The sequence below is a fragment of the Aptenodytes forsteri genome, unplaced genomic scaffold, assembly GCF_000699145.1.
Source record: "Aptenodytes forsteri isolate BGI_AS27 unplaced genomic scaffold, ASM69914v1 Scaffold151, whole genome shotgun sequence".
NCBI classification, from domain to species: domain Eukaryota; kingdom Metazoa; phylum Chordata; class Aves; order Sphenisciformes; family Spheniscidae; genus Aptenodytes; species Aptenodytes forsteri.
The window spans coordinates 1,038,659-1,064,387 of record NW_008795939.1 but is presented as its reverse complement, the minus strand read 5'-3'; the positions used below and the strand labels follow the sequence as shown (position 1 = coordinate 1,064,387).

Sequence of the window (25,729 nt, the reverse complement as noted above, 5' to 3'; positions counted from 1 at the left end):
GTATACAAGATGCACAGTATATCAAATGTATTTCTTCCCATGGGACCCCTTCTCTTTTTTTGTATGAAGAATTACAGTAATGATAAAGGCTTAACTAGAAATCTGTATCATTTCTGTGAAGTAGAGACAGGACTGTCCCAAAGTAGTTATTCACTGAACAGATGAGACACAGGATGGGAGATGAAGCAGAAGAGGAGTGGCAACAAGACTGCTTGAGGCTGAACAACTCCTGCGGTTCAGGTACAGAAGCCAACTAAAGAGTCGTAGCACTTAAGAAGCTGAAAAGCTGGGCCCCATCCTGGGCTCCAGATCAAAGTCAGTTGCAGAATATTTGTTAGCAGGAAGAGTACACAGAACTGCACAACTTTGAAGTCTCAGCCTGCCCTTGCTTTTATTATGGACGGAAGAAAAACAATTAAGCAAGTATTAAGCAATTTTTTCCAGCATGTTTAAGATGAATAATCTACTTGTACATGATTTTTTTTTTTAATGGAAGGTTACAGCGTAAATGTTCTGTTCAATTCAAGATACCTAAATAATTAGTGTTTTGAAATGCTTCTGTGCATACACACAGCTTCTCAGATCTTGCTGAGATGGCGTGGGAGGAAGACAATAGGAACATTTTTCAAATGCTTCATGCATACTGTAGAATTACGATGACTCTTCTGCTCTGAAACACCAGAGACTTACCCACTGTACTTTTAATCATGTTGAATTTTACCAGTATGCCCGTGTTTCAAGTGCGGTTATACAGATCATAAGAGTAGTCTCTCTTTTTTGTCATCACGAGCAGCCATTTGCTTCCAAGACTGGTTGGTCAGGACTCAGTATGACTGAGTTTGAGGGCCTAACAAACAGACCAGTGACAGTTTCTTACAAGCCAAGACAGCTTTTTCTACAGTGCAAGTTACCAGCAGTCCACTGTGTAAAGAAATGGCTACACATTGCCAAATCCCTCTGCCCCTGCCAAGACAAGCACACAAAAAAGTAAATGTTCCTGTTTTCTTGAAGATGTGTGGCATGTCATGCTAACATCACTACTGTCAGCACACTTATGTGGTCTAGTAACTTGTATCTACTAGGTATTATGGTATAACTTTTCATTACATATACCTTTTACTTTGAAAAAACTCGCATCATTTGCAAGACTGACACTCCCTAGGCAAGGAAAGCTGCTGTCTCCAGAAGAACACAGTTCTGGAGACAGCAGTGCAAATGACTATTTGCAGCTTAATCACTGTTGTCCTTGGCTACCTCTCCATCAGGTCACCATGATAGAGGGCCTACTCTGCTACTTCTGGGGAGGACTGTACTTCCAGTGCTACACCTACAAAGCTGTAGTGTACTTACATACCATTAAGAAATGACTCAATTTTTAATGCACTAGATATATTCACAGGCCTGAATTCTCAAAACAGATAAGCATTTTGGTTGTCCAACCTTAAAAGAGTCAATAGTAAAATTTGGTAAATCCTTGAGTTCTCTAAAGCTCAAGGTATTTCTTGACAGGCACCCCTTGCCCCCCCATCTTTCTCCTCAACAAATTGCTATTGACATCTGAATTCCATAACACTGCAAAAATGTAATGTGCATTTTTGTCCTTTTACGATTATCTCTTAGAACTGACAAGTGTACACCAGAAACTGCTGTTCAGCTTCATGACGATCACGGATTTCTGTCTCACTCACAGCATTCTGCCTCTATGAAATGACTGGGTTCCATGATTATCCATCTTTGGTCAAGTGACTGTTAGCATTAAGACAGCCCTTCCTCATGTTGGGCTAACAACCCAAGTGAACAAAGAAAAAATTCTTATACAATGTAATTACAATTTAACATAAAACAAGCTAAGTACATATCAATTAATATGTAAATATACACTTGTAATTAATTGTATATTATGAAAAGAACAGTTACAAAACAAACTTGCATGCCTTTTATTTAGGAAAGAGTTCTGAGAAACAGTATACTGTCACTTATGATTATCTTCTCTCTGAATAACAGAAATAGTCTTCTGATCTATTGCATCCAAAGACTTCTCCTCATCTGTGTCAAAGCAGCACGGAGAACATGCAGAGTTCCTATACGTTACAACATAGTAGGTGATACTAATACAACCCAGTTTCTCAACTTAAATCTGGTAATTATGGCCCTCCAATTTCCAAATAAGTATCAAATAAGTATATAATAAGTATCATCTGACGTGCTGAGGAGAGTTCAGAATAATTAATTCACCGCTCAAGAACGTGGCAAATCAACTAAACTACCTAACTGCCAGCTACTCTAAGTATTCACATTCACATTGATATAATGCACGCAATTCCTGCCTACTTAAAGTACCATGCTTCAAAAAAAAAAAAAGCTTCCACTTCATCCCTCCAATTCAAACAGAATTCTTTAACTAGCACAAAAATACCCTAACTGCAAAACACAAAAGCAGACAGTTCCTTCTACCAATGAGTGCATTTTACTTTCAGCTCTTCTTTGTACTCCAGCTTATTTTAGTTGTAGTTACCACAACAAACAGTGAATATCTGAGTATGGTGTTTCATTACATAGGACAAAATGCCAAGAAATAAGGATAAAGGTATTTGTACAGGAATAACAAAATCTTTAACTTCATACATGTCATAAAATAATTCTATCCAGAGATACAAGGGGGGGGGGGAGGCCAACCTGTGTTTCTAGAATATAATAAAATTAACCTTCCTTTAAAATATTCCTCATTATACATTCACTGAACAAGTGATCAGGAGAACTGAAATCTTTTTAATTTTTGCCTTGAGCAATTCCAGAACAGTATACTATTCCCTTCCAAAAACACAAAGAAAAGTCAGCTTATAACTAGAAGTTGAAAGTTAACATTTACCACATGAAATTTCCCTTTCCTACTAAAAAGATAAACGTGTATTTTCAGCTTTTTCTGGTGTCTGTGTCTAACACCTCATGCTTCAATTAAAACCACATTTGAAAAAAATACTAAGAAATACATTTGTCCTCAATGCTACCATTAATTCACAATTTTAGACACCAGGGAAGCAATGTTGTGGACATAAATCTTACCACTGGGCTTGAAAATCTGTGTTCAGTGCACGATCCAACTATTAGAAGGTGTGGTTCACATCAAGAAGAAATCCACAAGAACATTAATTTAGCAGCTATAGAAGACTAAAAGCTAAATAAGTACCTTGCTAGAAAGGCTATGCAAAGCAAAAAAATGTGATTACAGCAACACACCAAGAACTTATTGTCCAAGGCATAGTTAAATATACCAAAAAGACAGCATGCAAGACTCAGACACCACAAAAAACCACCTCCCTCCCCCCTCCCCCCCAAAAAAAAACCCCAACAAAACAACAAACCAGAAGAGCTGCTAAGAAAAGAATAATCTACTGATGGGAATCAACTTTGAAACCAAGTCTATGAAAACTTATTTTATGCACATTCATACACACATATAGATATCAAGTCCTTGTCCATAAAATTAATTACTGAACTACAACTAGCTGAAGAGAGAAAACAACTAATATGAGATCACATGTGTGTACACCAAAATGTCAAAATAATACGAAAAACCTGAAAAGCCTCATAGGAAATAATTTAAAAAAAAAAAACCAAACACACAGCCTGCTACCAAATGCAAAGACTAGCTTATTTGTACAATTAAGAAATTGCTGAAGACACTTTGACTTTCTAGATTGCTACCCAATTTCCCAAGTACATCTGTACCACTGCTAACAAGGTTAGACTCTGCAAAGAGCAAAACTGAAAGATTCACATAAAGATGGTAGTAAAGACTTACATTTAATCAGGTTACAAAACAAGGCAAGCAAAAGACAAGCTTTCCAGACAACAGTCCCTTGGTAAAAGCAGATAGACAAGTAGGAGTGGGTTCTTAAAAGGCTATTAATTTTTCTAACAAGCTAGTCATTAACAAATCTCAGAATACACAGGGATTAAAGAAAACTGGGTGCTATGAGAAATGTCATTCCTTTGGAAAGAAAGAAACTTAATTTTCTCTTGAAAGCAGGGCTGGGTTAAAAAAAACAGTCCCAGAATAACCATTGATAAAAATGTGCAGCCGGGAGCATACACATATGGCTGGGGATTCAATAGTTCAATCTGAAAATTCTCTGTACCACTTGCAAAAAGCCTCAGACTAAAACCCCACATCTCATAAAACAAATTCAATGTGGCACCTTAATTGCACTCCACGAAAAGGCAGATTTTGAAAATAAACCAGGAGTACTCCACTAGTTTGCATGATTATATAACCCATGTACGTTGTACAGAAAATATACGAGACTTGCCTAATGTAGGTAAGAGGTACTCAAAGATGCTGCAGGTAGCAGGCAGCATCTAGCTAGCCGTAGCCAATCAAGACTAAAACAAGAGATCGTTCTAAACCTGTCAATGGAAAGGTAACAGATCAGTTTAAGGAATTTTAGCTTTGTCTCACTTACAATAGAGATAAGCAAAGAAGTCACTTTAGAGGAAATGACTGACTCATTCCAAGTAACACAACCACAAAGAAACATTACAGAACACATCAAATCAAGTGGAGAGTAGGGAGTATGTATCAAAGTAGGCGATCTACAAAGCAGTGTGAATAAAGTGCTGAGAAAAATAAATAAAAAGATTTAAAAAAAAAAAAAAAAATCACACAGACTGTAATTTAGCTATGAAATACCAGGATACAAAATATAGCACCATACATGCACCGCTTTTGTGCCTTGAATAGTGCAACAACTAGAACTCAGCCACAGAAAATTTCTGACTGAACAAAAATAGATTTTCATAGCTTGTAATCTAAAATATTGCCAGGCATTACTAATGGAATAAGTCATTGAAAGCTTATAAGTATCCGTGTTTAAAAGTAAAAACTTAGAGCCACTGGATTATGTGCTCTCTGAAAATATTTTATATAAGTATGCCAAATTCTACTGAAGTCAGCAAGAATGAGTCTGACCCTTAATAAAAGAATGTTTTGAGAACAAATCCTGTTCCTTACTGTACTAAATTTAAATACACCACCATCTGATACATAACACCAACTCACTGAGCCCTCACTTCGGCAATCTTGTCAACATACCACCAGCTTTTCTTTAAGTAAATCCAAGATTTAACAGGTTTCTCACACTGCCAACAGATAGCGAAGTCTGTTCTCAGAAGCATGGTGGATAACAATGAAAACACATTCAGGATGGCTTTCCTAATCTAAGTCTGCTGCTCTCCTACAGTTATGGAAAAAAAGTAGAAGAAAATACACACTTTTTTGCCTGTAATCTGGGGTACTTTTAAGGATGTTTGCATGACTGATACTACAATATATCACTAGCTATTAACAGGAGTCCAAAATGAAGGCAAACAGAAATATGTGTGTATATAACTTTCACCACAGTGTGTCTTATAACTTAGACAGTATCCTAAAAGTTATAGTTTCTGAATTTTCCCTGAAGCTGCAAAAGGAAAAATTAAACCATGATAGATCGGTAAAGATGACAGTACGTAACAGGAACACCCAGCATAGAAGTGCAAAGTGTTAAGTGAGTTTCAAAATTATGTAAGTACCTAAATAGAGAGAAACTAGTCATAACTGCAACTTTCTGTTGAAAGAAGACAGGACTGAATGCCAAGCATGAAGGGACAAAGAACAGGTTCCAACAGTGTCGAAAAACCTGTTATAATTCTCTCTGCCCCACTCTCTCCAAGAGAGAGTGCTCTGTTTGTACCTGCATAGACTAGTTGTCCAGAAATACTTAAAAAATAATCACATTTTTTAAGAGGTCATACATGCTCATGACTACTGCCGATGCATAAGCTCAGTCTCAACAGTCTACTAAAGCCAAATTACTGAAAAATTTGATGTATGCTGTTTTGGTGAATTTATTTTATTGTAACATCAATAAGCCACAGCATCACGGAAGTATTTTATTTAACCACCTCTTCATCGATTATTAAAACTTTTAAATAAAAAGAACCTGTTGTGAAAGTTATCCTACATCTATGCACAACCTGCTGCACAATTGCTTCATCATCCTTTTGCTCACCAGCTGCACGCTTACACAATCGTTTTAAAGAGCTTGCTCCATTACGCAAGGTGTGCATCAGTTGCTAAAGTAACTGCTTCATATACCCACTGTGATCAACAGTTGCACTCTCATGCCTGATAATACAGGTGCCAGGCAAGAAGTCTGTGAGTTTGCACTACACATTTATGCTCAGTATAGTATGAAGTTTAGTTTCAGTATGTTATTACCTTACACATTTTACCACTGTCTACCAGTTTGTAGTCCCCTTCACTTCCCTCAGAAAGGAGAAAATAAAACAACTTAAAGTATACCTTCAACAGCTTTTCCCTGGAAATAGGTATATGCACACCTGTTTTGGGATATGACAACTACCATTTGAGAATTTATATGCTGCACCTCTCACCAGGAGAAATCTAAAACAATCTCTTGGGAACAACTGGACACTACCCCCTTTGGAATTCTTGTTCACTGACACAAGATAACTTTATTCTCTCTAGATATTGCAGATGTTACCAAAATGTTAAAAGTTACTTACGGTTTTCCCCCAGGAATCCCTGCTAGATTTGGAGGGATTCCAGGTACTCTCATGTGAGGAGGAGGATCAAACCCAACCTGACAATGAAAAATGAATTAATCTCACACTTGCAATTTCTCATTCAGCAAGCCCCTTTTCTTCACTCCCAAGGTATTATGCATTTAACCAAAATGTGGCTTTTACCCACAGTATTAGGTAAGTTCATGTCCCTTCATAGCGAGGGAAAAACAAGACGTTTTCCCTAGGCATGCTTCTGCTAGAAGTATTCATATGCGAATAGAAAACCAACAGTGTATATCATGCATTCACACCACTGAGCGTAACACAGCTACCCCTGTGTTAGCACAGAGCTAGCCCTGGAATTAGAGTCCGTGGCGTGTGGGCATGTAGCCACACCAGCGCTCTTTAGCTCTGCAACAGCTAGCGCGTACCCATGCTGGCACAGAGCGGTGCTGGAAAGCAGATTTAGGCCCCAGCTAGAATCTCTGCATGGCTCCACACTGCACTGTGTGGGCACATCAGCTGAGAGATCTCTCACAGAGCTACACCGCAGGGTGCAGACAAATTTGTCTACAGCTTAAATATACTATGCTCTCTTTAAATACTGCAATTCCACTAAACTTTTATATCCTGAATAAATATGTACATCAAATAATCCAAACAGAAATTCTGGACCAAGCAGACTTAGTTTTTCTTCTGAACACTATACCTGAGTTAAAATTATTATTGCTTTAAGGAATGCATATGCTATTCAGAATTTCCACATTTTCACATAAAAGCCCTGTTTACCAGGCTCAAAAAAGTAGCCATATCTACAATAATGAGAAGATGACAAGCTTAAGTCCGATCTTGCAAATTTACAAGCAGGTAAGTTTGTCTGTGCATAAAATTGCCATCAAGCTCATGTTTGCAGAATCAGGCCCCTAGGTTATTCTGCTCAACAGCAGCTGTAACTACTATGCTCCATTTACTTACTATACCCACAACAGCAACTATTCTTAACACACCTTATCACAGAGCTCCAAGATATTTACCGACCAACTTCTCACGCTGATTTCCACAAAAAACAAAATACAAGGACAGAGACGAAGATAAAAAGACTTTTACATGCTTCAAGATTAATTTGGTATGTCTGTACAGAACACAAATCTGGTTCAGCAAGAAAAAAGCAGATGTCCGCAGCACCAATGAAATACTTCGTAGCTACCAAAACTACCTTCTCATTTAAAGCATAAAATAATTTTTAAAAATTTATTAATCAGTCAAAGCACTGATGAAGGTGAAGAAAAAAGGACACATACATAAATACACAGATATTCTTTGTTTTCAAGGTGCAAATTTGTTTCTCCAGCCACGCAGCAAAGTGAAACACACAGTGAGGCTGTCAAGCCTCTGGCGCTGTTATAACTTGGGAATTCGACAGTGCTAAATGAAGCATGTAGCTCTTCTCAGTGAACCACAACTCACACGACTGAGATTGCATGCAACGTATGGCCTACCATAGGAGATCTTCCATAGGCAACCACAGCAGCTGCAGCAGCAGCAGCACTCATCTGGGGTGACATATTGTGCAGACTGGCATAGGCTGCCCCTGGACTGGTTAACTCTCCATTCATGCCAGCATGAGGTACCATTCCAAATGGAGCAGGATACGGTCCTGGTACTGCCAACGGTGTCCGCAAACCTGCAGCTACGGAATAATGAAATCAAGTAGTTTTATTTATATATTCCTACATACAGGGAAGAAAACAGCCCTTTTTTCCCCCTACAATACCTAACCTTCCCCTCTCACATACACAGACTGCCAAGAAACATTGCCATAATTTATCAGTACCACCACATCTTTTCACTCAGTGTAAATAAGATCTACTGAAGTCTGAACTTGCTGATTACTTCTAAACAATCTCTTCTAGCATTACCTATTTCCATTTCTGTAATATTTCCCTGTTTACATTAATCTCTCCTTTGCCAAATTAAGCAGTAAAGCTGACAGACATGGTTTACACAGCTCATGTCTGAAGCAACTGTGCTGTACCAGCCTGAATAGTGAAAGTAAACTTCCCCCTGCATTTGTCAAGATTTACACTGCAGCAAATATTAGCAGACTCAGACAAAGAGCTGGAAAAGAGATTGCATTCAGAGTAAGTACCAGAAACTTCTGAGAAGTCTTTTTTTATTGCATTCAGTCTCTGGATTATTTGCAAAAAAGATAAAGACAAAAGTAAACAAAGAAGGATAAGAGATAGAAAGATATTCAAACTCTTGATAATCCAAACATCTGCTTCTCATCAAGCCCTCTCTTGATATCAAGAACAAAGCAATACATTTAGTTAACATTCGCACAGAACTACATACGTAAAAAAAGATTAATTCTGAGACCATAAAAACATGTGAGGTAATGCATTACCAGCTTGGTTAACCAGAGGGTCCATTGTTGGAGGCTTGCCAAGGCCTGGACGAAGTCCTGGAGTTGCACTAGTGCCTGGGGTTGGCACATCACTTCGAGGAGTTGGTGTGCTGGATTTCAGAACAGGCGTGCTGGCTTTTTCATGCTGGTATCATTAAACAAATTAAATGAGTATTATTTTTAATCCAGGCCATATTATACAATTTATCACAACAGCAGCTGGGATGCTGGGCACCTACTACCTAGTCCCTCAGCCAATTTTCATAAATCCACGCAATGCTGACAACATTAACTTGTGAGAGAGAAATGCTGACCTTTTTGATTGCTGCCAAAATTCAAATAAGAAAAGAAACATAGAAAGTTATTTTTCCTTCTTCCATTGGCACGGAAAAAAAAAATGCCTGAGCTAATTTTTTTCAGGACAATACAGTATGCATCACCAAATTATTTTAGCTTGAAATCATTACTGTCTCAATTATTATTGGACACAGCAAATCCAAGCACAAAAACAAAATACCACCATAGCCGATAGTATCAAAAATGTGTGACACAAAAGCTACAGAGAATCTGATCAAATTATTAGTGATACTGCAGGAAAAGTTTTCAAAGAGTAGCAGCTTATTTAGAAGAGTTTAACAAAAGCCTGGAGAACTTCTTAGTGACTATATACAGACCATGTTAAACCATAAGCTATTGCTCAAGAAAAAATAAACAATGCTTCAGTGACTCTTGTACTTTGTAATAAATTTGCAATTAATTTGACAGAAATGTAGGAAATACAAGAAATCAAAATGAAGCAGAAAATATTGCTGAGAAGGAAAGCTGGATAGTATTATAAAGGTCTGGAAAAACAGGCAATTTCAGCTTCAAATGTTTAAAGCCATGTACTTTCTGCCACAAGTAGTTGCAGGAGAATGGAGAGTTAGACTTTACAAGAAAGAAGAACATTTATCTGGACAACAGACTGCTACCCACCAGGCTCATTTCTTTGGATTTGAGGGAAGTGGAACTTCCTGAAGAGGCCGTAGATGCTGGACTGCTAGAGGCGTCTTTCTTCAGCAGGCGGGTTTTATCTATACCGTTTTCACGTGGTGAATGAGTGGGACTTGCCCTTGGGGAAGAAGGATCCTAAAACAATGGGAAGGGAAGAACAGCACAGAACCGTGTCATGGGTTGGTACACAAACACCACTAAGGTGTCTATGGGAAAAAAACTAGAATTTAAGCAGTAAGTTCAAATGACAAATACATTTTCTTATCTCTACAGAAAAAAAGCTGAAATCCCTTCATCAATTTAGAGACATAAGTAAGTTCATATAGTAAGCAACCTGGTTTTATTTTACACTACATGAAATCATAAACTGTTTCCAAGCATAGAGCTTGCAATCTAAGCATACCTAAGTACAAACTAAGGCAAGCGTGCATGACACATGATAAGAGCAAGAAAGACCAACAGTTACTGCAGGAAGTTTACACTGTTTTTTCCGTGTACATTCTCCACGCGCTGTTAGTGACAACAAACATTTCAATAATCTCTTTTAGGCCATACAAACCTTGCTCATCTTATCTTCAGAAGAAGAGATAAATATGCATGCTTTATATGCCATAATATCTGTCACTTCTTTCTAAATACCATCTGCAATTGCCTCGCTACTTAAATCTACAGGAAAACCTGAAATCACCTCTCAGGTGATTATCTTTCTCTCTTCCAGAGGCACTCTCTGCATTTACTTTAACCTGAAATAGCCAGCCCAGCAAGCTACAATGCCATCAGAGCTCTGCAGGTTCTCCATGCTCCTTTGGCTCATGAGAACAGCAGCAGGGAGGAAGCAGTCCTCACAAGAGGGCACTAAGTCTACTGATTGATTATTGAGCAGTTTCATTGTAAGTAGGGCTTCTGAAAGGATTACTAAAATCCCTAGCTGGATACCCATTTTTCTACTTGGCTGACATAATTTGGGCGCTTGGAGCTGCTGAAGACACTTCTCTGTCAGCTTTTCTCCCTGTGCTTTTCACAGAGCAGAAGAACCTTGCAACCATATTCAGGCTTCCTAAATCTCTTTGTTGTATGAAATAAAAGGCAAATAAAAGGGAGGGCCCCATCCCTTCACCTTGATGCCACTACCAAATCTCTGCCTTGGAGAAAAAAAGTGGCTACAACCTCTGGCAAATTTTGTGAACTAACTGACTTCATTCTGACTTCAGCTGACTTCATTCTAAAACCCAAACATTTCTGGAAAATGCCATCTTTAACGCAGGACATTAAAATACTAGTAATTTTTAAGGTACCAAAAATGTTTTTAATAATACTCCTACTATTAAATACAAGGTTAGGTATTGTCTTCCTTTTTCATGTGAAGACAGTAGTTTGAAAACCTCAGCCCTCCACCTGCGTCTCACCACAACTCTCTCCACTACAGAGCAGCTGTGAAGCGTCAGAACAAAACTGCAGAGGGAACAGACCTGGACAAAGCAGCAGAAGGAAGAGCCGAGAGGGCAACCAGATAAAGCTCAGAGGAAGACATAGTAACTGCAGTACTAACAAAAAGAAGTTGTGAATATTTTAACATATCCACACAAAGGATTCTTTTTCTTCTAACATCTAAATGCACTTTTCCTTTAACCTTTGGGCAAATGTCAAGACTACAAAAATGAAAAAAGTTACCTCATTGGATACATCTACAACCAAGTTATCGTCACTCTTGTCCCCATCACTGTCCTATTAAAAATAAATAAATATAGTGTTCATTTCAATTAGTACATTAAGAGCCCAGAGAGAAAGACTACGCATCTACTCAGACATTTTTTGTTTTTCCTAAACAAAAAGCAAACAGCCTTTCATTAACTTATTAGCAATAGGGAAAACAATGAAAACAGGAACACAACACCTTATATCTGGTTCAATAATAAAACCCAAATAAGGTAGAACTAGTTGAAAGGTGGTGGTCTCACCATCAGTGCAAGATGGTCCAAAATCCCTCCTTATTACCATCATAATCAGTGTTATCACTACTCCTAAAAGAGAAACTCATTCTGTTCATATGCTAATCTTACATGTTAATCTTATGGAAATTACTACTTGTGCATACCTAAAAAAACAACAGATCTCAGAAAACTGGAGCTTTTTGGCATTTGTTTGATGAATCAACTTCCTCAAAGTGATAGGACAATTTTTCTTCCTTTCCAGAAAGGAAAGTTTTGAAATGGAAAGTTCTGGGGAAGAAAAAGCTTCAGAATGCCAAGGCATTTCAACATTTCTGCCTAACAGAACCAAAATACTTTGACATTCCTAAATGGAAATGATTTATTGTGGCTTGTCGAGCTGCATTTTGACTGTTTCACATAAATCTGTGTTCACCTGAGCTGCTCTAGTGCCTCACGATAGCTGTTACTCAAGTGCCTCCTGGTCCCTATCTCCAGAATGTGCTGGGATGCCCCAATAGACACATTCTACGATACACAGTGGTCTAGCGATTTCCGCAGTGCACCATGGTGGTTCAACCAGAAGGTGAGTCTTGACTCAAAAACAAACAAAAAAATCAAGTGAGTGATAAAACTTAAAATTTTTGTGTGGGCAAGTTTGACATTTCCAATAACAATACTTTCAGTTCAGAAGTTTCTAGGCAAACAAATCAGACATACAAGATTGCTCAAACTGTCCCCACCTCTTGCTTTCAAAGTGTCTGGGCTATCACACTGAACACTGGCAGACAGAAAGTAAAACACCAGTTCCTTCCTCTCACTTCAGGCCATATATGTTTAAAAAAAAAACCCAAAACAAAAACCAATAAACCCCAACAGGTAGTTTCAACCCTTCCCTTCTGCTTTAGCAGCTGAATATTGCTCCAAGAAATACCGCAAACATGTTAGGGACCCAGGAGTGCCAGTGAAGACAGAATGGTGGCTCTACTTGCCACTCAAAAGCTGTCCAACCAAAGGGTGCAAAAGGAGAAGGAACAGGAAAGCTTCAGCCACGGTTATCTGCCACCTCTTGAAAAGTATGAAGCACCCAGAAGGCAAGAATAGGTTAGAACACATTTGAGCACGTGGGAGCACAGTAGGTGGGACAATTGTTCACCAGAAATACCTCCCTTGAGGAGGGCAAAAATAGCTGCCAAGCAATGATTAAGTGCACTCCACTGACTTGTCATCTTGAGAAACAGAAATTTACTGGGACTATCAAAGGCATCTCCTATAGGTACTATTAATACCAGAAGATTCTCCTCACTAACAAACCCAGAGGTTGAAACTATACAGGTCCTAATATGAAAATTAGTCAGAATTCAAAAAGAAAAAAAAAAAATTGCATTTTGCATCTTATTTCCAAAAGCAACAATTCCTACAACTCGTTTATCTCCCTTCTGCCAAAAGGAGTACTTCCTTGTCCCTACAAGGGCCTCATCTAAAATGAGCTCGAAATCAGCAGCTCTGTGTTTGCAGAATCAGGGAACCTTTAAAAAGAAAGATCTTCTTCCAGACTAGAATACATCTGGAACTTTCAAATATCCTTGTTTTGCTCAATTCTTTATTTTAATGCTGCCTTTATCTGTAAAATCCATTTCAAGTGAACAGCAAACAGAACCACACATTTAAAATGTGGATTAAAACAAACTGCTTCTACAGTGCAGTAATATCCTTTCCATTTCTTTCCAGTAGAAATACAAGAAAAACAAGGAAGTTAAGCTTTTTCTTCCTTTATTTTTATATCAAATGTAGCTTAAGAATCCTTAATCTTCAAATATTTAAAATGAAAAATGCCCATAGACTATCAAACCCTCAAAGTTGAGGGAGTAACATGGGGAAGTTTGCCAAACCCTTCTGTAATCAAAACAAGGTTATTAGAAAGTGGTGGAAATACAACTTGCAAAACTGTGACAGTACTACAACACCACAACGTGCAGAAAGGGGAAAGTAACCTCATCTACTGTCAGTGGCTCCAGGGATATCCAATAGCTGCTCAGAGATATTCTGGGTCCAAGTGGAGAGAAATTGCCCTACCAAATACTGAGGAAATCAAGTGGCACCTGATTTTCTCTTGGGTTTCAGTAACCAGGAGGTAATTAGTGACTGGATTCATATAAACCAGATAGTTTGCCACATTATTGCTATGTCAAAGAATAATACCTTCTGTTAGATTTAAGTTCTGCTTTTCAGTACTCTTTCACACCAGTCCTAGTCTCTAAAGCCTGTTCAAGTATCATCCTGTGATTTGGCTGAGCTTTTAGACTTGAAGTTGAAAGCCTATGTGTACCTTTTGAGGTTCACGTATGCCACACTGTTGTACTGAAGTGTCTCTTTGAAACCAAGGAACAAGCAAGCTAGTCAAAAATGCAGAACACAAACAGCGAACTTCTTTTCAATTTGCTTTCTGCTGAAACTGCCATATCAACCAAAAGCAAACTTCAGGAAGTTGGTACAGCCTCATAACCATATGCAATTTGCAATGGTAATTATTACGCAACGTGGTTAATAGCTAGTATCAGAAAAGTGTACTAAAACCCTCCAAATCAACAAAATCCTCCATTTCGAACAAACCTGCAGGTTTTAGAGCAGTCCAGAAAGGATCTCTTGCTCCAACTCTGAGAAATGTCCCAGAACACTTGTGAATCCCAGACAGCTACTCCTGGCTCATTATTCCCTGTTGAGGAGTATTACTTGACAATAGCCCAAACTATTGAGTCACTACTCTTCCCACAACATGAATAATGGTCTCTCCGGCACATATATTCATGTACTACATCAGCCACAGGAAACACATTGCCTTGTTCTTCACAGATCTTTTACTCCTCATACAAGCTCAGTATGTGCAAATAAATTAATCATTTCTTTGACACAGATTTGCTTACATAGTGGCTGGAATCCTTATCATCCACCTTTCTCTTTTTGATGTCATTGGTATATTCAGGGCCATTCCTGCGTTTATCTGTGCTTCGCAGACTGTCTGGGACCAACAGAGAATTACTCTGTAAAGACAAAAAACAAGGTCAATCAAAAATTCCTTTCAAGATTCCTTCATATATGCTTAAAAACTCAAATTGGATGTGATAGATGCTTTAGAAATGTGATACCTACATAGTCTTTCATTCCATTTAATTCAACTCAAAGTCCACCAGGCAAACATGTACAGCTTCATGCATTCTAAGAAGCTTGGCTTTTCATTGTTCAACTTATCAAAAGTTTAGTTCACTTGTCAGTCACCATCTATTTACCTAATTAATTCAACTGAATTTATTGTTTCGGAGAAGCAGGCTTGCTGTTTATTCATGATTCAGGTAACAATGATTTATTTATTTATTTATTTAATATACAGATCCCATATAATAAAAGAGACTTACTAAATATAATCTGATTGATTGCTTACTTCTAGACCATCATAAACAGATGAGGCTTTGGTATGTCTACACCTGCAGGCATAGAGAGATATATGGCAACTTGCCTTTAACTCTTAAAATAACAAATATTTACCAAATAAGGTTATGCAATAATCATTCACTAGCTGCGGTAAACTCCAACGGGATGCCTTCAACAAATGTATTGCAAACAAAGATCAAATATTTTTACTTCCAGCATAACATTCACTACTAGTGTGAAATTAAGTCTAAAGTGTTGTTTAATCAGACTTGATCTGAAAAACTGAGGCCAACACACACACACACAAAAGACAAAAGCAAAGACTAATCTTTCCCTCAAACTACACGGACTGCTTTCATTCACGCTAAGTTATGCTAAGTACAAACTGTTGACCCAAAGAGAAAGGCATTTTAGACATTTTTCAGTCACATGACAATTTGACATGCCTGCGATTCCCATCTCCATCTCCGTTCCAGCTAAAGCATTAAAACGTGTTACAAAGAGTTCTTTTAAGTGCAGGATTAGCATATGCAAGAGGGCAATTTGTTCAGTGATGTGTTAATGCTGTGAACAATACTGAATGAGTTGAGAAAAAAACCTCCTTTCACAAAGACCTGGTAAGCCTAGTTCCTAAGAGCCAAGTACATGCTTACATAAATAAATATATGCTCACATAAATATATAAGTAAATACGTATTTACACACAAACACGCATCTCTCACAAGAGAAAAACCTAATACCGACATATATACTATAAGCGTAAGCCCTCAAAAGAAATACTTAGATCTACCCAAGAGTCAGAGATACTTACTCCTAATATATCATAAACATATACTAATAGCCAGTGAAGTGTGCACTGAATGGCTACCCCTTTAAAACGTGAGGACACCACGGTAGTTTTGCTCAGACATTAATGTTTAGTCCCAAGGAGAATGAAAACAAAACAGGGTGCATAAGGCAATCTGAATCCTCTTTTTCCTACTTCAGAAGCTGCACTTTAATGCCAAATCTGAGCTCTTTTATTCATGACTGTTCAAGCTAAACAAATGCCAAGGGGCTTACATAGAGCATATAGGAAGGTCTAATGAAATTCAGTATAAAGCAGCTCAAAATAATGTCTTTACCCCAATGTTTTGCAGCTAAAAGGTGGGCTTGTTGGATCACTGAACTAATTGCCTTGACAAATACAGTCTGAATTTAACCCCTCATCTCCTCCTAGATGCACACAAACTCCAGGATTCACGAGTTTGAAAAACATTAAAACCCATTTTCAACATTTTAATATTGAATCCCTCATGTCTGTACCAGTAGAAACATCTTAAGAAGCAAGCTGTCAATTCAAACTTGACCACAGATTTGAGTACTGCAAATGTCTTTTCTTAAGGAGGAAAGTTTTTTAGTTAAGAGATACTTCCTTTAACAAAAATCATAAAAAACATCGATTATACTACTGAAGAGCTTAGAATAAAACAATGAAGGCAAATGTAGCAAAGTGAATAAACTCCATTTCTCATTTTAAATTACCAAAATTAAGCATAAATAACGGAAAGGTGGCAAAGAGGCAGCAGCTGGGAAAAAGTTAGCAACCCTGCTATTTGACGTTACTACACAGAAGTGTAGGGAACAGCTTGCAAATTTTGGCATCAAATATGTGGAACTACAATGGCTGATATTTTTTTTCTGGTTTAATGTAAAGTCTACCTAGACAATGCTGATGATATTTTGTACAGTTTGTCTTGTAGAATTTCAATACTGTGAAACATACCTAGGAACTCCTAGGTATACCTAGTTCCCACTGTGTCCTAAATGCCAAACAAAAATTATTAGATTTGAATTTTCCTCAAAAGACTGATGGCTTACTTATCCCATAAACATATAACAATACTACAGTCCTCACAAGCCTATTCTGCAAAACGTCTCCCCTGTGATCATATTTACACTGCCTTTCTCTATCTTACCACATTCATTTAAAGCACTGTTCTCTGGAATCAGAGCATTCACGCTAGCTGTTGTAGAGCAGCTTATTTCACAGTATCTATATTGGCAGTTGCAAATAAGATTGTGCTGTTACTCTGGCAACATTTATCAGTAAACTAAATAATTAAAAAGTTACTGTTTTGTTTCCCTTCCGAGTACAAGGAAGTTCTAACAACTGTGACTAAAGTAAGGTAAAGTATAACTTTTGATGAAAAAATAGCTTGCTACTGTAACCTACTACCAAGCCTATTCTGCAAAACGTCTCCCCTGTGATCATATTTACACTGCCTTTCTCTATCTTACCACATTCATTTAAAGCACTGTTCTCTGGAATCAGAGCATTCACGCTAGCTGTTGTAGAGCAGCTTATTTCACAGTATCTATATTGGCAGTTGCAAATAAGATTGTGCTGTTACTCTGGCAACATTTATCAGTAAACTAAATAATTAAAAAGTTACTGTTTTGTTTCCCTTCCGAGTACAAGGAAGTTCTAACAACTGTGACTAAAATAAGGTAAAGTATAACTTTTGATGAAAAAATAGCTTGCTACTGTAACCTACTACCATAATTCAAACCACCAATTGTGTAAGATTTCATTCAACAATATGAAAATATGCATCTTTTTAAGTAGTGCATATGGTAGATCCAGAACCCTAAAGTAACAAAGGAAATAAATGAGAACCCAGACAAGAACTGGGAAAGAGATGATCATGTAAGCCTTGGGCTATTGACATCTCTTACTGACGTAACGGGGATCAGTGAGGACAGCCTACTAAAAGCCACCTTTCCTCACTTCAGCTCTGGTAGAGTTTATATTTGCTATATGTTCACTATCAAGCATAGGGCCAGCTAGGAAATAGCAGCAACATCTTCACAATGATAGAGTTCTCCTTATTGTCTCTTTAAAAAAAAAAGTCTGTTTAGTTCTTCTACCAGGCCTACTAACATCTGACTTACTGTCAGAAGTAGGACAAGCATTTTTATTTTAGCTATAATAATTATACTTTTTTTTTAATAATGCTACTGAAATTTTAGGTTGGGATTGATCTTCAATAATAATAAGTTTGTACAAAAAGGGCAAAAAGATACATATGCTTTCATACTAGAAGTTCACTTTATTAGGGATTACCAATGCAACATCTGTAAATCATGAATCTCAGATCAGAACAAATGGTCAGAATCAATTTTACGTAAATGTTTTCTTTTTCTTCCAATAATTCAAAATTTATTCACATGAATCCCTTTTCTTCAAGTAAGTCTCAAAAGAGTAAAAAAAGCCTAATGTAGCACCACTTGCTGTCAGAGTTTCCAGACTGCATAAGGGCTGCGTAACAGGCAACTTGGGATCCTAAAGCAACTTTGCTGCCAGCAAAAGTTAAACACTGAAACCACTAGCAGCAAATGTGAAACGGAAACCTAGTCATGATAAACAGAAAGAAGGCAGGCTCCCTACTAGGAATATAATGCACATTATTCAAATGTACTTCTTCGACCGCCATGCCGTTCCCCACAGGAACTACTTCCAAACCACAAGGTGTGCCACAGGTACAGGCTGAGAGCCCACAGTATCTCATTTAGCCCCAGTTATACTACAGCACAGACGACTCACTAGAACATACAGAACTGACAATTAACTTTATGCTGATCATTACAGCAATTAAATAACAGTATTTACATCACATCTGTGCCCGTGGTTCAACTACACCTGGTCCCAATTCAATTAAGATCTTCTCTAGTGCTGGGCTGCTTAGCCCTCCCACTCCCCTGTCCCCCAAAGACACACTTGCTCTATGCTTGGCCATTCATTGACTCGCTGTACATCCAAACCGACTGCACCCACCTGCCATTACAGCCAGTTATTACAGCTGACAACTTGTGCTTGCCCCTATCACCAAGCAGCGCCGCTGTGTTTATTTAACCACTGCACTGCACCTGTGCCGCTGCACCACACACGAGTCCTACCTACAGATACCCATATGTAGACAGGAACAAATGCAATCCCTTGTTGAGCAGGCAAAACAGGATCAAGTCTAACATCTAAAACCAAAACATCAGTTGCTCGGCAGTCCCACTCCTTATTGTCAGGACTCACTGATAGGAATATAGTAGACATTGGAAGAGGGACTAGTGTTTAACCATCCGCCAGCAAGGCACAAGAAGATTGCACTCCAAGTTATTCAACTCAAGAATCATTAACTTCCATTTGTTGAATATGCTTCTTGCAAACACACATCAACAACCCAAAAGTTGACTTATAAAGTCAGTAGATTTTGTTTTAAATTACCAGTGATGGAAAGCTACTGACTTTGCCCTCTTTTCGCTCACCATTTTAAGTTATATTTAGACTAGTATGTTCATATTAGGAACAAGGAAATCTAGAAACCTAAATAGATTTGAATCACTCTCCACATTGATTGAATAACTGGGATGCATTAACAGAGAATAAAGCTTCTGTTGTTTTCAATATTTTCTAGCTAATGTTCATCAGAATCAGAGTATCCATAAAAATTTATACCAGACTACCCCAATCCTCTTCTCCTTCGTCATCAGCCTCATGCTGCTTTGTATCAGCTACAAACTAAACTGCAACACAGCATCTCACAGCTCTTCTGTGTGAACAACTCCTGCTGAAGCTAATTTGTGGTTTGCATCCATAAAGACTGTAGGATTTGATTAAAGAAATTCAAGTTTTTTGATTACAAGCTATATAATGGAAAATAATACTTTCTTCACAAAGGCCAAGAAGCATACATATGCTACACTGAAGAGTACCCTACATTTTCATATAACTCCTTTTATGATTTTCTCCCGCCATTTAAAAGAATTAAAACACAAAACAAAAACAGCTTGCATATAATATCAACCAAAAAGTAGCATTCAATTGTGCATGCCCCTTTCCTCCAAGAGTGGGAGGGGAATAATAGGACAGAGAACTAAGGACACAGAATATTTCTCTGCTGTAAGAAAAGAGTATTCGCGTTACAAAACAATAGCAACATTTATGCTTAACAATGAAGGCAAAAAAATTTCTTGGAAAATGTATGAGTAATTCCTAAGTCTTAGAAAACAAGCTCAATGTTTTCCATGAGGACAAAAGATAAACACCAACCTTAATGTAAATCTCAAGCACATAACGAAGTCAGATTTCACTGTCTACAAATTATTACTGATACAATAGAGCGCTTCAGAATATTCGCATTTCTATGCTGTCCAAACAGGATACTAGAACAGTGGGAAGACAAGTGATAAATGAACACTTGAGTTTGAAAAATGTTGCCAGTATGTTCCCTAGAGAAAAAAACATAGACATCAAAGTTCATTCGTATTGATGTCTCCCAAAACTTTATTAAGCTTCAGCTGCAAAACTTGCTTACTCTGCCTGGCTTCATTACCTGCAGCCAGACTGTGTCACAATGGCAGGGATGCCTGCATTCCCACAATAACATGACCCAGTTTTGGATGGGGAGAGCTACAACACACAAAACCCCCCTGCCGTTATCCATGTAGTCCTATAATTTAATTTTGACAAAATAATTTTAGCAGTTCATGTAGGAAGTATACTATTATTACTAAGTTAAATGTTATATATTTCACAAACATGCATTTACAAAGAACTTCCTTTCGTTTTACTTCCTGAAACTTTAAGTAGTACAAAAAAGAAAAACGTAGCTCTTGCCATTTAGATATAGCAAAAGTAGGTAAAAGGGACACTGATCACAATCAAGAATAATGAAATCACTACATCTTTATATTCCTTTACAAATCCATGAATCTCACTGCATTATGAAGTATTTCTAAACATACAATACATAAAAGCTCGTGACTGCTTATTTGCTTAAGGAGACTTTAAAAAAAATAAAACCAGACCTCATTTAAAAATGAATATGCTCAAATAATATGCCACAATATGCTTTAACACAAAGTTATGTCAAAAAAACTCAATTTAAAACCAAATAGGCAAGTGCTAAATTGCAATATTTCAACCTTGCACATTTAAAGCTGTCAGCTTTTACTGATGATACTGGAAGGTCACACTAGACATATTTGATGGAAATCATACTGTAGAACTGCACAGTAATACCAAATATCATGGTTAATTTAGGTAACTAACAGACAGCATGCGTTTTGGTGTCTTGGATAATGAAAGCAAGCCTTTATCAGGATTTCTTGCAGCACCATTACACTTAAAATGTTACTCTGAAAATCAAATTGATCTTATCTTGGTGACCCACACTTTATAAAGTAATTTGCAAAGTAAGAGCCTACTGCTCCGTTGGAACAACATGTAGCAATTAAACAGATCTGCTGGTATGCCTTATGTACTTGTGACCAATTTTACATTATCCTTAAAAATATATTTTAAATTAAAAATAAATCCATTAAAAATACAAGAGAATTAGAGAAGTTCAAAGAGCAAATCATTCCCAGATGATCATTTTAGCCACAGATTTGAACTTGACTATCACTTGAATTATATTTCTTGCACTGAAGATATAATTTACTGTTAAGCCAAGATTCTAATGCCACACTGTATTTAAACAATTTTAAGTTCAAGTTTAAGTCCACCTGTATTCAGCTATTAAAATTTAATTTAATTATGAAGTATTATTCTCCACTGGGACCAAAAAGAACCTATGGCCACCATAGTGTAGTAACCTGAACTCAATATATCCATACGGCAAAGTTCCTTTATGAAATAAAGTCTCAGATTGTTTCAAGGTTACTTAAAAAGCATTAAAAAGCCTACAACAGATAATAACCAAGCAATCATGAGTTACACATATGGAAACAGAAGTAACTGCAGCAACAATTTTATGTACACTAATTAAACATAATTGACATATGTAGTAAACTAAGCAAGTGATACTGCAAATCTCCCACAACACAAAAGCCAGGTTTAATTTTTGACAGTTCTCCTTCCATAGGCAAGAACTATTTTCAGCTACAAGATGAATTGAGTCCAAATTTCACAACACTGTGAAGCATCTGATTTTAAACTCAAAAACCCTTTAGCAAAGTACATGATGGACAGGGCAGGGGAGGATGGGAAGAGAGCAGGACAGGAAACATAACAACCAAAGCAAAACACAAAGCCATCACTCCCACATGTGCATGTGTATGTACACGGACACAGACTGCAAACCTGCTTCCTTAGCTCTTAAGAAAAGTTGTTGAGAATCCTGCACTTGACCAACATCACTCAAAGAAATATGTCCCACTCAAAGAAACATGTCCTTAATAAGTCTGAGGCTTCAGGAAAACCTAGCTTAAAATCATTTCCACAGTTACACTGTCATTAATAACATTAAGCAAGCTGAAATGAATGCTTCTTGCTTACTAATCTAGAAACAAAAAAGACTGCTGCAAAAGATATGCAGAAAGTTTCTAGTAAATAATTGTCAGGCCCTAGTATAAAAAAAAAGCAGCAATAAAATTCAGAAGTTTAGTACCATAAAGATATCTGCCAGATAACTTTTCCTAGTTCTTGTCTTTTCTAATTGAGAAAAAGAAACAAAATAGAGCCCAAATTCACCTATGACATCAACAAGCAGAATTAGCTTTGTTAGCTGAAATGACGTGAAAGTTGCACATGCCCATCTCGAACAGACTAATATAGCAATATCACTCAAAACACAACAGTATAAAAAGCTGTAATAAAGTAGTTCTTTGGCTGGTTTTCAGATAAGATTTGTCTTAGACCAATTCTATTACAGCTTATGTCTAAAGGGAAAAAAGTATTGCTATGGAAGTTACACCTGAAGCACAAATTAAGCAGTAAAGACATTAGTACGGCTGAAACAGATTCAGTTAAAGAAACTCCTAGGGCCAAACACCGCCATGACACATGAATTTTAAATTTCTCACCTGTTCTGCAACTCTAATTCCTGAAAATCCTACAGGAAAAATCTTAACTCTGGCTAATAATGTTATACTTTAAGTTGCAGTCAACATTCTGTTTGATTTGCAGCTTCCCCCTCCACCCCCAATAAGCAAACTAAAGCTCAAGCTTCCCCAAAATCATTCTGCTCACAAACAAACCTGATTCATACAGTCCTCCAAACAAATGACTTGCTGTTCTGCATAAACCAAGAGATTTCTTAACAGAAAACACATATGCCTAGTATCATGAAACTGACTAAAAGGAAGAAAAAACAGACAAACAGTGCAAAGTCTGATTATTACATTATGTAGAAGTGGAAACATTAGCAGGAATGTTGGTACTTACTGTGCCTGGCTCTCTGTCTGCTCCCGCAGTAACCAAGAAATGCACAGACATGCCCGTTCAGACACAGAGGCAAGAACAGAAATAAAAAAGGGGGGAAAAAAATTAGAACACAAGCCGCGAACAGTTTTAAAATGGCTTTTATTTATATAAGTCATTGCACATTCCTAATACAGTGATTTCCTGAAAATTACAGTATTTTGTAAACATGATTTACAGTTTAACCATACACAAAGCCTAGTTTTATTTCATGACAGAATAAATTATTTTCTTCTCAAAAATTAGTCAAGTGCAATTTTGCCCAATATTTAATTGCGTACTAGAATTTAAGCCTATGAAACTAAAGTAACAGATGCAATTATCTAAATCTTTTGTTTGAACACATTCACTTCAAAATTTAACTTCTCATTTCCCCTACCTTCCCACCCACCCATTTAACAACATTACTTTCTTTGAAAAAATTACCCATTATGCAGTTTAACAGTTTTCCACAACATGGTGCAGGCCACTGGTGTTACAACTAAGCATTGACCAGGATGTCAAAATGCCCTGCAAACTACAGAGCAGGTGACACCTAGCGATCCCCTTTTAAAATACTGAAAACTTCCAAGCTGAATTTTGCTTCAGTGGTATATATGCAGACATTTTTAAGTTTGCAAACAGTTTTTTCTCATTCTATATAACTTGAATTCTTTAGAGATGTACATAATTTGCAGCAATGTGCAAATGTGACAATGTCCTAATCAGGCCTGCCATGCCTCTCACCTCTGTGGTGTTCTGCATCGTGATGCTTCTTGTCATCTTTTATTGCCAAGTGAGACTGCCCACCCAAAGCACTAGAAAGGGCAAGAAGGCCAGCACTGCTTCCGAGTGGAGGGATTCCTGGAGGCTGAAGTCCTGATGGATGCGGTGTTAGAGGCACTGGAGGTCCATGGCCATGGGAGAGATGTTGAGCCTGCAACTGCTGCTGCTGTTCCCAGCAGTATCATCATCCCCAGAAGAACAACGCATAGCACATAGTTTGGGAAGGAGAAGGGAGAAGTTTGGTTAATTATTGAGAATCAACAGTGGATTTTTTCATTTGTTTGTTTATTTTAAATCTAGCACCTCCTCTTTGTCCCACCACACTATACATACTGCATTATATCATGTTGTCTGTGGACAGCTCTGCTCATGGCCCATAAACCAAAAAAGGCTAGCTGGATACTTGTCCTGCAGCCCGAGGAATAGGTTCAGCTACTGTAGGTTGTTTTGGGCAGCTACTGCCTGCCACAGTGTCACTGGTGACAAACAAACAGCAGCAGCAGAAGGCCCCAATATCCTTCCCTTTCTATAGAAAGGAGTATCACTGCTCTGGGAAAAAAACAAGTTTCACTGGCAAGACTGATTTAAACTCACCCCTCTCTCTTCCCCCAGTTTGGAAACAGTAAGTAGGTTTCTGTTTTGAATATTAAAAAGCCTAAAAGACACTGCTCAATTTCATATTTAGTGTAGTTAAATTTATATTTTATTCTAGCCAAACTTTTGGGAAAAAAAAATATTCATGAACTAACACTGTGTTTAGGAACCAGCTTTGAGCTTAAAATCCAGATATTCCAGATAGCATCAATAAGGTCATGGAATTCCCAACAAGAAACATGGTATTAATGAATTAAAATACCTCCATCTGTTTCAAAAGCAGCTTGTAAGATCAATATCATAATGAGTGGACATACAGCCCTGTAACCAATCTGGCAAAATAAGCTGTATGCAATTTTAGAAACAGAGTCCTTATAATGGAATGACTTCCCCATAGTTTAAATATTAAGATATTTTCTAGTTAAAGCTGTTATGGTTTTATTAATATTTTCCAAGTTCAGCTAACCATTTAATTCGTCCAAAATGCTAAGCACAGATTTATTTAGAGAATTAAGCTTCAAAACCATCTTTAGCTTAGTCATAGCTCCCTTTTAGTCTGCTACAGTCCAACATATTTTCTGCCTCTTTTCTGCTTCCTTGTGCCTGGGCATATGAACAAAAGACAGAACAAACCTCTCCACCTTGGCCATGCTCCACCATCCCTCTGCTGAAGGTAGATACCATGAAAAAAGCTACAGCACCACCCAATTCATGGGATCAAAGAGAAGACAGATAAGCAAATGTCTGAACAGGATGAGCTCAGCTAGACATGAGAGTTTGACCTGGTGAATGCTAGTGGTCCTGTAA

At 37.5% G+C, this 25,729-nt stretch overlaps 1 protein-coding gene across 1 annotated transcript in view; it reads right to left on the bottom strand.

Moving 5' to 3' along the window:
• Positions 1-25,729, bottom strand: part of TLE1 (transducin like enhancer of split 1) — a 71,662-nt gene that overhangs the window by 8,041 nt on the left and 37,892 nt on the right. Inside the window, exons 5-12 of the mRNA XM_009285258.2 lie at positions 24,290-24,494; positions 23,528-23,544; positions 14,820-14,936; positions 11,639-11,692; positions 9,950-10,102; positions 8,975-9,119; positions 8,067-8,257; positions 6,568-6,644 (exon numbers count right to left, since the gene is read on the bottom strand). Coding sequence (XP_009283533.1) covers positions 6,568-6,644; positions 8,067-8,257; positions 8,975-9,119; positions 9,950-10,102; positions 11,639-11,692; positions 14,820-14,936; positions 23,528-23,544; positions 24,290-24,494 — 959 coding nt within the window. The remainder of the gene's footprint in view (positions 1-6,567; positions 6,645-8,066; positions 8,258-8,974; positions 9,120-9,949; positions 10,103-11,638; positions 11,693-14,819; positions 14,937-23,527; positions 23,545-24,289; positions 24,495-25,729) is intronic.